Source organism: Lygodium microphyllum, chromosome 29 (genome assembly GCF_053477565.2).
Source record: "Lygodium microphyllum isolate KBCC chromosome 29, Lygodium_microphyllum_v1.1.10, whole genome shotgun sequence".
Classification (NCBI taxonomy): domain Eukaryota; kingdom Viridiplantae; phylum Streptophyta; class Polypodiopsida; order Schizaeales; family Lygodiaceae; genus Lygodium; species Lygodium microphyllum.
The window spans coordinates 39,654,341-39,666,933 of NC_141163.1; the positions used below are offsets into that span (position 1 = coordinate 39,654,341).

Consider the following 12,593-nt stretch of genomic DNA (forward strand, 5'->3'; position numbering starts at 1 on the left):
ATAGGCTTGGTGTAGGTACACTTTGCCTATGCGTTGGATCTAGACGAAAGCACACATATTTATCATGCACTCTATCTAGTCAAAATATCACATAGCCTCTCACACCACAAGGTCTCCTAACATCTACTTCTACCAATGAGGCTTTTCTCGTAGACAAAAAAACATCAATATCTCATCAAGTAATGCACAATGAGCCTAACAAATAGTCTAAGCGAGAAAACTCACCAACTTTTGTAATCTATGATTTTTTTGGGGAACTCTCAAACTCCGATGATCTCATCAACCATGCACCTACAAGCTCCACGTATCTTGATCCCATGAGCTCCATCCAAGGTTGTAGCTCCTCACTTGTTACTCCAAGCTGAGCAAGATGCTCTCTCTCTCTCTCTCTCTCTCTCTCTCTCTCTCTCTCAAGCCCTCTTTAGCTCTCAATCTCCTATTGCAGACTCTCTATCCCCTACCTCTCAAATTTGGTGAAACCCAAAAAGGAGAGAAGAAGAGATAGAGAAGATGCAATTGGGAAACAGAAGAGAAAAGCTCACCAATCTAATTAGAAAGACACCATAGTCTCACCAAACAAGTCTGCATGCAATAGATAAGAATACATGAGAATGAGTTGTAACAGAGAAGAAGAGAAGAATATTAAATTTTAACATGCAACCTACTCTTATTATTTAGAGTTCTAAATTTATATGCTATACTACTTTTTCATTAGTTTTTGTAAGTACATTTGTAGCTTCATCTTCTTCCTCCACTTTTGCTTGTGTTCCCCCATTGTTGCTCATTTTTATGCTTTGCTCTCTTGCCATTTCTTCCAACAATGCTGGGACCCCTTTATGCATGGTTTTAGAGGTTTCTTATGCTCCTTACATCTATGACTACCCATTCACATTACCATACAATGAGTAACTCTAGACCCTATCAATGGGGTCTCTATAGGGCTATGCTAATTCTAATTATATAAAAGTTCTATGCATTCTTCATACTTCCTTTAAAAGCTTCTCCTTTCATTGATTCTTGTTTTCGTGCTTTGCTCTATTGTTGTTTCTTCCAACATTGTTGGGACCCTTTCACTCATGGTTTTAGTGCTTTCTTGCATTCCTTTGATTTATGATACCCATTGGATATTACCACATTATGAGTAATTCTAGACCCTATCACATACTGGGACTTCATAAGGCTACACTAGTTATATCGAAGCTCTATAGATACTTACTTTAAAATCCAAGGCCACATTTGTAATTATCAAATTACTATTGGAGAGTAATGTAGTCATAAAGTGTGTTTTAAATATCAAAAGAGCCTGTTTCCTAGAAATGCAAAAGCAAATGAGAAGCACAATACCAAATATTGATGCTTTTTTCATAACAAAGCAATTAGAAATGTGTCAAAGAGATGCCCTAGATCATGCAATTGTTGCAACATAAGGAAGCACGCATCAATCATGAAATTAGAACATTGTGTGTGAAGATAATACATTTATATGTTTATGCATATTCATATTACTCAAAAGTGATGGATGTGTATGTCAAGTATCTAGTACCCCTCTTTGAACTCTCCATATCTTGAAGTATATGTCAAGTGTATAGATAAATTCACCTCCCTTATAATGTACAAGAAAAATCCTTTTTTTTTCATCATACATCAAGAGATGGAAATCTTTATAGAAGATGTGTAATTATCCTTCACTAGGGCATATGTCAAACCCATACATTATGACATGTTAGTTACCAAATCAAACATATGATTTGTATTCACAATCGCAGAAAATGTGACTTATTTTAAAATAACCAAAATTGCAAAGTATCATGTAGTAACTTATTAGGACAATTGTACAATAAATGCAAAAAACATGTTATAACTTGTTAACACATAGATACAAGAAAGAACAGAGGTTTGTATCTCTCGAATCACAAAATTATCATATATATATTGAAGAATATAAGGTAACTCGTGTTGGAGGGTTATTATAAGCCCAATCCATGATATTAGCTCTTGAAGAAAATCATTTACTTCAACAACATATGGTGAAAGATGGAAAACCAATGTGTGAACTAGGGGAAATAACATTGAAATTCAAAACAAGCAACTATAAAGTAGGAAACAATGGAGAAGTCTTGAGGAGTTTAATGACAAAATATCCAACTATGAAACAACTTACGAATCATCTTCCAGAAATAAGAAGAAGGTGGTAGCATTAACAAGCTCATTCACCAGGCTTACGAAATTTAGCAATATAATCTATTGTTAGGGCAACTAGCTCGTCCCCTGCCTTCTCTTTGGAACCCACATCATAAGGGGGTTGGGGATCATACTCCACAAAGAGTTGCAAGATTTTAGCAATCTTTTCTCCTTTCAATAATGTTGCAAGCTTGATTGCCATGTCTATGCCCGATGATACTCCTGCTGATGTAATGATCTTCCCCTAAAATATTGTCAAAAGAGAAATCTAAATTAACTAAAAAGGTGATAAACATTTAAAAAAATGAAAAATATTTCACCCTCTTCTTATACACATGAAATCAAGAAATTTATATACATTGTGGAAACTTTAGCCACCCAAAGAGATTGTGTAGTTTCTTACCAATTGTGATGCTAATGGATTGGCCCTATTGCAAATTTTTCTTCCATTCAAAGAGCTAGCATACCCTAAATAGCATAGAATTCAAATGTGTACCTCTTGCACTACTCTTTTGGAGACAGGCTTGGCTCCTAGCTTCTCCAAGTACTCATACGTATTCCAATGTGTGGTAGCCTCCAAACCATTGAGAAGACCAGCAGCTGCTAGCACCAAGGAACCTGTGCAAACTGATGTTGTGTAGATGGTGGTCTCATGCACCTGCCACAATTTTTTTAATACAAAAGAAAAGAGTAAGTTGTTAATGACCTACAACTAAAGAAAACTAATTAGAACAAAAACTATCCTTCAACTCTAAGTACTAAGAGTAGTGATACCACTTAAAAATTTTGCTAAGGGCTTATAATTGTTGCAAAACTTACTCTAGAATATGTGCTCAAGTTAAGAAAATGTTTTCAAGATGGTCAAGTATCATTTTCAAGTGCCAACCTCCATTATGAGCACTTATGTATTGAAATATATAAAAGGGTGAGGTGAGGATTCACTAAAATAGTCTCTTAGGTTTTTATGTTAAGAATGGATAAAATATGAAATGCAAATAGATGTGTATTCATTAAATTTTTTATATGCACATTTTTTCATTATGAGTTCACTTTTCTATAAGGGAAACACATGCTCTTAATGGGTGAGCCAATATGTTAAAAATTTGCATGTTTATCAATGAGGACACGTAACTATAGGGGGTTTTTAATGAATGCATGTTATCGAAAGGTTTTCTTTATAGTGTATACCCATACACATGTTTTGGCCACAATTTTAAGATTTAATCTTTGATTGATTAAAAGTTATAGAACTGTAATAAGAATCTTGAATTTTATTGTTCTTTTATTTAAACTAGAGAAACTAAATACATAAGGTCTTAACGACTAATGTGATTAAGATCCATATAGAAGCAATCCATTTATGAATTTGGTCCAAGGGAGCTAGTTTAATTAAGGCTACATGGAAGGTTAAAACATAACTAGTTTGTTAGGTATGCTTAATGCCCAATCCTATGTCCAATGAGGGCTATGTGATTGAAAAACAAAAATATGATTTTTGTTGATTCAGATAAATAGGAATCTAAGTGCCGCCATAGAAGTAGCCCCGAGCTAGGGAGGATCTAAACTTGGCTAGTGGCTCCTCTAACGAGGGTTTGGAGGCAATGTCCCCAACTAGACTTATAATGAATATTCCTTCGTTGAGTAGCAAAGGTTCATGATATGATAGGTCAAACAAGTTGACCTTACTAGATTCACAAGCTATAAAAGGGAGACCTCTTTAGAGCCCTCATTATCTATCTTTCACCTAGTCAGAGTTCTTCTAGCTGGCCTTAATCTTTTCACCTAACATTTGTCTAAATCACCATCTAAGCTTCACAATGAAAGTGCACAAATGGACAAAGCCATCTTTGTAACAATTTGTTTGGAGTTAAAGAAGTTTCCATTGTTTTCTTATTTGCCATGCACTCTCTATTCCTTGTTGAGATTTTGTATGCTATGTTGTGTAATTTTTGCATTAACCCAACATGAGTGATTTAAGAAAACATGAAACAAAAGTTAAAAAGAGAGTTAGCCAAGCTTTATGAAAGCAATGACTAAGAGAATTGATTATCGATAGTTATGCTTGGGAGGAAAATTTAAAGTTTGTTGTCCTTGTATTTTTATCTTCTCTCTTGTAACTTTTGATTTGTTATTACATTAATATTAGAATCATGTGAATTGAATATGAGAGATTAAAAGGCTCAAGTTTGGATGTTCTAAAGTGGACTGACTAAATAACCAACTTAAGCATGATGAAACTCCTTAACAGAGATATAGATAAATTAACCTAGAAATAAACTCACTTTTAAAAACAATGTGAATAAATTTGTCTCAATTCTTAGCATTATGAGAGATTGCATGTTGGTAGAAAAAAAAATCTATAATGTAAGGGCAAGCCCTAATAAGGTATTTGATAATTAAGTCCCAAAAAAAAGTATTTAGGATTCAAATGATTGGAAACTATGTTATATGCTATCATCAAAGAAGAAAATCTTATCAAGGTTTCCATGCAAGTTGTGCATTAGATAGAACAAAAGTAGTGGCATGCATTAATAAGAACAAAAGGAATGAAAGTACCTAAAGAATGCATATAAGGAAATCATTTAAAGAACAAGTTTCCTAAAAAATCTCTAAAAGGGTGAGTTGAATAGTTTTAGTTCAAACAAAAACTTGTATAAAGGTGCACACGTCTATAAAAGTATGAAGGTGAATAATTTTAATTTAAAAAAAAAACAATGTATGAATGTGCAAATATCTATAAAAGGTAGTTGTATATTCAAAATAGGGAAACGTATTTATTTCACAATATTACATTAAATTAGTTATGGCATGCAATGAATTGGAAAATAATAAAAATAGTTGAGAGAGAGAGAGAGAGTTGTATAAACGTCTACAAAAGGACATGTCAATCTATAAGAAAAAATAGATACATTTGAAATTTAGAAAACTATTGTCGATCCCAAGTAAACAAAAATGTATAAACATCAAGTAGCTTAATGCAATTATAAAATAAAAGTATGATACATCTACCAGTACAACAAAGTAGTTGAATTGACATGATAACTTATGAAGGGAAGAGACATCTTATGGTGTTCCTCATGGATCTATCCAATATAGGTAAGCTATAGAATTGAGGCTAGGCTACTTAATGGATCTTCATGAAGACTTCATCTCCTACATTTCTTGTATGCAACCAAGCTACGTAACAGTAGACAGACAAACAATCTAAATCTCTGTACAGATCTATTCAATTTAGCTTCCCATGGTATGTAATGTATCCACCTTTCTACTTGCACGAATGTTTTATAATTATCCTAATAAAATTTATCAAGGCTTTCTTACATATGAATAGGACTATTAAGTATTGATAATGTATAGGGATTTTTTCAATCCATGTTTTTACTTTTTTTAAATTAGTGGAAATTCATGATGAAAAAGTAGAAATTCATAATGGAAAAGTACATGAAGATTGAAATTTGAATTTTTCAAAGTTACTTAAGTACTAAATATAAAGACATAGGATTGTAAAGCTCATGGCTATGATTTCTTTTATTTTAGTACTTCAATTCAAAGTATTTTGCATTCTAGATCAAAAGTCATGATTGTTTAAAGCTATGTCCTAAGTGTAGAAATTTCATGTATGAGAGCATATTTTCTCAGCTTCTTTTAAAAGACAATGCCTTACAACTTCCTCCCTCTCAAATCCTATAAGATTTTATAAGCCTTAGGGGGAATCCATTAAAAAATATATGGACAACCATTGGAGTCAATTGTTGTAATACATCTTGCCCTATCTAAGCACATAAGAGTTATTATTAACACCCCTAACCTCAAGAGCCTCAAGAAATGAGAGCTTGAGTGTGAGATATGAAAGGCCAATAAGGAAAGAAACTTGAATTTTTGTTTCTCTTTCTTAGCTATCTCAAAAAGCCACGAGAGTCTCTCCTTTTTGCATCAATCCAAAAAAGATCAAGGCCACCAATATCAAGGAGGCGACATGCTACTTGTCATTGCTTAAGTACTAGCACCACAAGGGCCACAATCAATAAGGGTGTTGCAAGCACTAATATGGAAATCACTAATTCTACCCTCATAGATGGACTATTTATTAAAATACCCTAATTACCAATGCTTAGATTAGGAATGGTTATTGTGTGTTAATACTTGAATTTAAACAAGATTGAGTATTGTAAGAAAATATACTCTCATGGCATAAGGGAGATAGCAATGTTACTTTTTTAAATATTAATCTAAGTTTGTCATGGATTTATTTTTTGCTTTCTATTGACTACTCCTTTGTGTTAGCAAAGCTAGGGAGGATTGTTATTAAGGATTACTTGTGATGTATTCAAGACATACCTCTAGTCTTAGAGTAGGATAACCACCCAAGGTGGACCATGTGGTCACTAAGAGAAGTTACCTAACATTGGTGTTACAATGTAGGTCACAAATGTATCACAACCCTAGTATGCAACCCCCCTTTAGAGGAGTGGAAGGGTTAAGTGTTACATCTAGTGAAGGTTACCAACTAACTCATTGCATTACTAACTACCTAGAATGAGAAATGTGATCCCTTATGCATATCCTATCAAAGAGTGGAAGGCCCAATCATAAGTACCACAAATTATTTTGCCAATGAAATGTTGATTTTTATGTTAATTGAAAGTTTTTATTTGCTAGTGAAAGGATATTTATGCATTGATTGATTGATGTGCCATAGTTTAAGGAATCATATGACAAATCTTGTGTAAAGGATTAATTACAAAAGCTATTTGTAATCTCAAACTAATATGAGAATTGGAATGGTGAAGGATAAAGGAGACCATTATTCAATGTTCTAATTTTGCATTAGTATATGCAATCCAAATTCAAATACTAAACAGTTCTAAGAACCAAGAGTAAGTTTTCTTTAATTGAGCAAGGTTTTCTCTTAGATGTCAAAATATTGTCCTTTTTTGTCCCCCTCAAATTGATGCCTTACAAATGGAAGCCCAAGAGAAAAAGGTGCTTCTCAAGTAGATGCAGCGACTCTGCTTCAAAGAAGACGAGATCCAAGGTAGAGAGGAATGCCAAGGTCTATATAGAGACCATGGAGATTTCGTGAAAACAATGATACAAGGATAATGGAGTGATAGAAGCATCTTAGCTAAGGAAGAACATTAAGGGATCAATAAAGAATTGTTATCTACCACCCTCTCAAAATTAATTCTTCAAAAAAGTACTACATGAAGTTTGCCACCTTGAGAAAGTATGCTCAAATAGTAGCTATTGAACAACAAGTGGCTGGATCATGTCCTTGAGACCTTTATCTTGAGGTGATTAGGCCTTTGCACTGATCGAGTGATATATCAGTACTTAAAGAAATCATGTAGCAAACCCTCTATAATGAACTAATTAAGGAAGTTGTTTGTATATGCCAAAACAATATCGTAGCATAGACTACTTAAACCACTAAAGCGTAACTAAGTGAAAGGGAGGAGAGTGGATGGATGTAGGTCCCAATGACACAAGCCTAAGGACTCTGGATCCAATCAATGGAGTGGTTATTCCACTTGAGGATTGTAAGATGCTCATTACATTTTAGAACCTCGAGCTAACCCCATCTAGGGAAAGAGCATGTGATTATGCTACAACCAAGGGGTCGACACTTGTTCCCCCCAAATCAATTTCCCCAAAAACTCCCATTTTATTGGAATTGCATGTGATTGGGCTTTGATGTTGTTGTCCCAAGTACCAAAAGTTAAGCTTGGCTCATTCAATAATACGTATCTCTTTTTAATATTATAGGGAAAGAGACGATGATGATTCATAACCTAGTTCAAGTTTTCGTAATATGTTAGATAACTAGAGAAGTTTATGACAAGAGCATGTATTAGTGTAAGATAGTCGATGCTTTTAATGGTTAGCAAGCACAAAAGTCAACCATACAATTCTTCCAATGAATTTTTTGAAATATCTATGTTTTGAATGAATTTCAATATTTTAAAACAATAGAAGATCCAATATTTTGAATCCTATGTGTTCTTTCTTTTCTTTTATATCTAGATGCTCGATTTTCTTACCTTTTAAAATGCATCACAATGAAGATGAAAAATGCATGTGCTGGGGTCAAGGGACAAACTAGAAAATCTTTTGTTTATGAGTTGTAGACATCCCCAAGAGATCCTTCTCTCTCATAGAATGGGTGATTGTATAATTTATGAAGGATGTGCAAGAGTCACATGACTACTAAGTATCACACAGTGATTGACAAGATGGCAACATTTTAGGGAGCCATGTCATCCCTAGTAAGAAGGCTTGCATACTTGATGATGCTCAATTCCTATTGAAGGAGGCCAAATGGCTAATATGGCTATGCATGCCAGAACGAGAATGAAAAGTGAAAGCATTACAAATAGCCCAATTATGCCAACATCTTCAAAAGTGTAGAATGCGGAAAACCACCGATTATGTGGTTTTGGAGATGATCCTATAATTTTGGGGTTTCAAAAACCTAGTCCTTTAGATGCATAGCCTCTCTCTCTCTCTCTCTCTCTCTCTCTCACTTAGAGCCTAGGCTTCCTGGGTCTTTCATTACTTGATCTAAAAACTCTTTGACGTGGGTTGTAGGATCAATCTAAGCTTTTCAATGTAATGAATAACCAAGACAAACCATTATCTACAAGCAATGCTAACAATGAAATTGTCGCTCAATGAATCTGAAAGTGTCGCTCGGTGAATCTGAAATTGGGCCACGTAGCTCAAAGTTAACTAAGAAGAAGGATTAAGTTAACTGCGGACGACATTATTTTAGACAAGAACCATCTTGCGAGTGCACCATTGTATTAGCATATGTATTAGCAGGCAATGCGAACCAACCCTAGGGCTTGGCAAACGCTAGGGGGCGTCATGAGGAGGCCAAAGTGGATTTTCTATATTAAAAATTCCATGGGATTTACAATTAACTGCAGTTACCTGGCGGATCCAAGCGAGGAAGGCTTGGTTCTGGACGAGGGCGCGGATGCCGAAGCCGCCGGGCATCAGCAGGATGTCGGGGCGAGGGGTGTCCTTCCAGGAGGCGTCGGCCCGCAGGGTCAGCACTCCGCTGTCCGCCGTGTACAGGCCGCCGGCCTCCTCCCCGACGAATCGCAGCCGGGCATCTGGCAGGCGGTGCAGGATCTCGTAGGGCCCCACCGCGTCCAGGGCTGTGAACCTTGGGAAGATGGGGATCACTATCTCCAGCGGCCGATGCTCCATTTCTACGTCCTAACTCACAGACAGACAACGCGCGCGCGCGCGAGGGCGTGTCACAGACACAGAGAGAGAGAGAGTGTGTGTGTGTGTGTGTCTCTCAGTCGCAGACACAGAGAGAGAGAGAGAGAGAGTGTGTGTGTGTGTATATGTGTGTAGGCGCTTCTGTGTATGGGCCTTTAACGTAAGAGATGACATTCGTTTATCTTGGCCGCAGCCTTCGGGTTTTGACGAGTCAGCCGCCCCGGCACCCCTTAACCCTTATTTAGCACGTGTTCCCCCTGGCCGTCACCGCCTCGTGTTTTATTTTGAGGAAGAGGAAGTAAATCCTTTTCATCATCATCTAGAAGGAAGTATCCCATACCGAGACGTAAATTTAACAAACGTAACTATATTTTGAGAAATTTGAAGAGAATTTATTTCCTTTTTCCAAAATATTGAGAAGGATTTTTGTCAAGGTGAACAAGTTCTAGGATGAAGGGAACCCGCCTTTTCCCGAACCCTGCGGGCCTGGCCCTCACCCCCCGTGTTTCTTGTGTTTTTCAAAATAATACGTCAAACAAGTTACAAGTCCCCTCGCATTTCACCACCTCTAAAGGTTTTCACATGTCTTTGAAGTTCGTGGCCATTTTGGAGCCTTAGCCAAATGACACCTAAATTTTTTAAGGTCTATTTGTTGAAATGAATTCTAAAAATTAAGGTGAAGGTTTCAAATGAAGTCCACTCACATGGGATATGGCATCACCATTTGCATATATAGATACACATAAGCATAGCCTTAATTTTAAACATGTAGGTCTAGAGTATTTTTAAAAACCGTTGAATTGCAATCTAACCCTGAGCTCAAAGATGTTATCCCCTCTTATTCAAAAATTATAGCCTTAAATCCTTACTTCTGTTATGGTAAGCTTGCAAGGGTGGAGGGCACATGTAGGCACCCCCCATGTGTCCTCTCACTCATGTTGCTAAGGTTGCCATGTATCGGCCTACAAACCTACATGTATTTCCTCTTGCATCTTGTGAGAGCTTCCTCCATCTGTCCCATAGGTAGAGTGGCACAAGGAGAAGACTGAGAGAGGGAATAAATTGAAGCGTAGGGGCACTTTTATTTTCATGTTTTCTCGACTTAAAAACTATTGTTGAGAGTCTTTATATCAGAAACTTGAAAATCACAATCACATATTATAAATACGCATTTAGGATTATATACTATGTAATTGTCTTTTTGAAAATGTCATTATAGCTGTAAGTCTTTAAAAAGTAATGTGTGTACATCAATATATCATTGTGTATATGATTATATATAATAGGATATATAACATTATAAATAAATAAACATTAATAATATGATAGTATTAATGTATATAAATTATGTATTAATTAACATATTGATAAATATATACATATATATTAACGCATGTATATATGTATATGTATATACATGATGACATATTATTACATATATAATGTCATATATTAATGCATCCCTTATATATATATATATATATATATATATATATATATATATATATATATATATATATATAGGATAATATATATTATATACACTTAACTAACATATTTACGATATAAAACATATTAACTATACATACATACATATAATAATTATTACATTATTTATGTTATATGTGTGTATATGTGACCCCCACCAAGCTTAATTGCCAACCTAAAAAAACTAATCTCCCTGAGTTTTGACGTTCTTTTCCTCATGCCACCAGAACTTAAGTCATGACTCTCTAGCCCCCAAAATGGTACAAACCAAAACCAAACTCTAGCTCTTTCCATAATAATAATAATCCCCCTCTCTGACACCTAGCTATGCCATCCAATAATCATGGCTTCACTCCCCCATCAATTTTAACCCCTCAGCCCCTAAAATGCTAGACCACCTAACTTTACCTCTATGTGAAATCTTAATCACCTACCAAATACTTTATGCTCCCCCCTTTAACAAATATAAAACATGTAAAATGCAATGATGGTATTCAAACACATTGCAATGAAATACCATCGAGAATTGTTGATAAATTTAAAAATTATATACGATTATGTTTCCAATGGTACTGATGGCTAAATGTGTGTGTGTGTGTATGTGTAGAAAGAAAAAGAAGTAACTCTCTATATAGTTTGTGGGTTGTCAAATCCATGTAATGTTGTAGCCTCAATATGTGTCGATAATAAGCATGCCATGATAGGTTCCATGTGAATAGAAGACACCATCAATATGTTTGTCTTTGAGAAATAGTCATAATAGTTCTCTAGAGATATAGTCAAGACTTGATTCTATAGATGTTGATGTTGCACTACCTATATATCACTGAGTGCTACATCCTCATATATTACATTTATATGCATTCAACATGGCATTAGTCTAAGTTGCTAAAACTTTCAATGCTCAAATTATGTTTCTCATATCAACCTCTTATGAACCCTCTTGCCACATGCGATGCGCCTTTAAACCTTTGACTGCGAATTTTAGGCATCGAAACGTGCCTAAAAATAGCGGAAAAATGTGGAAAAGCTGGGAAAAATATTTGATCGCGAAGGCGGCGGCTCGATCCAGGACGATTTTAAGCGTCAAGTGCTTGACGGGCGCCCGTGAGACGCTCTGTAAATTTTTGTAATTTTTTCGAGTGCCTGTGGTGGTCACTGAAGATGCCAGGCAGTGCGGGACGCGAAGAGGAAGTCACAGAAATTTTCAGAACGCAGTTCGGAGTTCGCACGCGAGAGTTGGCCCAAAACCGGCCGGCCGGGACCTAATATGGCCAAATATGAAAAGGTATGAAGGAGGGGGGCCATTGGGGGTGCCTTTTGGCTCCCCCCCCAAAATTTTTTTTCGTATCATCCAAGGGAGTGCCATGGGAGCAGCGCGCAGGAAAAAAACGGCCGCCCCCCCCCCCCCCCCCCAAATGCAAAATCCACGATGAGAGAGACAGGAAGAGATGAAGACACAGCCCGACTTCTGATTTCTTTCGCCTCCAATCGCTTGTCTTCACGCACGCAATGGCTGCCCGTGGAAGAAGAGGGGAAACCAGTCTTTCTCTCTCCTCCCTCTCTCTCCTCTTAAGCCTAGTTCGCGTATGCAAGAAGGAGATGGAGAATGCTTGATGGATGACGGCCCGGATGAAGGGGGATCGCTCCAACACCCATGATGAAGATAATTTACTGATTTCGGGCTGAAG

At 36.2% G+C, this 12,593-nt stretch overlaps 1 protein-coding gene across 1 annotated transcript; it reads right to left on the minus strand.

The window, feature by feature from the left end:
• Nucleotides 1-2,048: 2,048 nt before the first annotated feature.
• On the minus strand, nt 2,049-9,572 carry LOC148010538 (uncharacterized). Its single transcript, XM_087671504.1, has 3 exons — nt 9,115-9,572; nt 2,678-2,839; nt 2,049-2,425 (listed from the first exon to the last, which is right to left on the minus strand). The coding sequence occupies exons 1-3, from the start codon at nt 9,394-9,396 to the stop codon at nt 2,207-2,209; spliced, it is 663 nt and encodes a 220-aa protein (XP_087527630.1). The 5' UTR covers nt 9,397-9,572; the 3' UTR covers nt 2,049-2,206.
• Between the last annotated feature and the right edge of the window lie 3,021 nt (nt 9,573-12,593).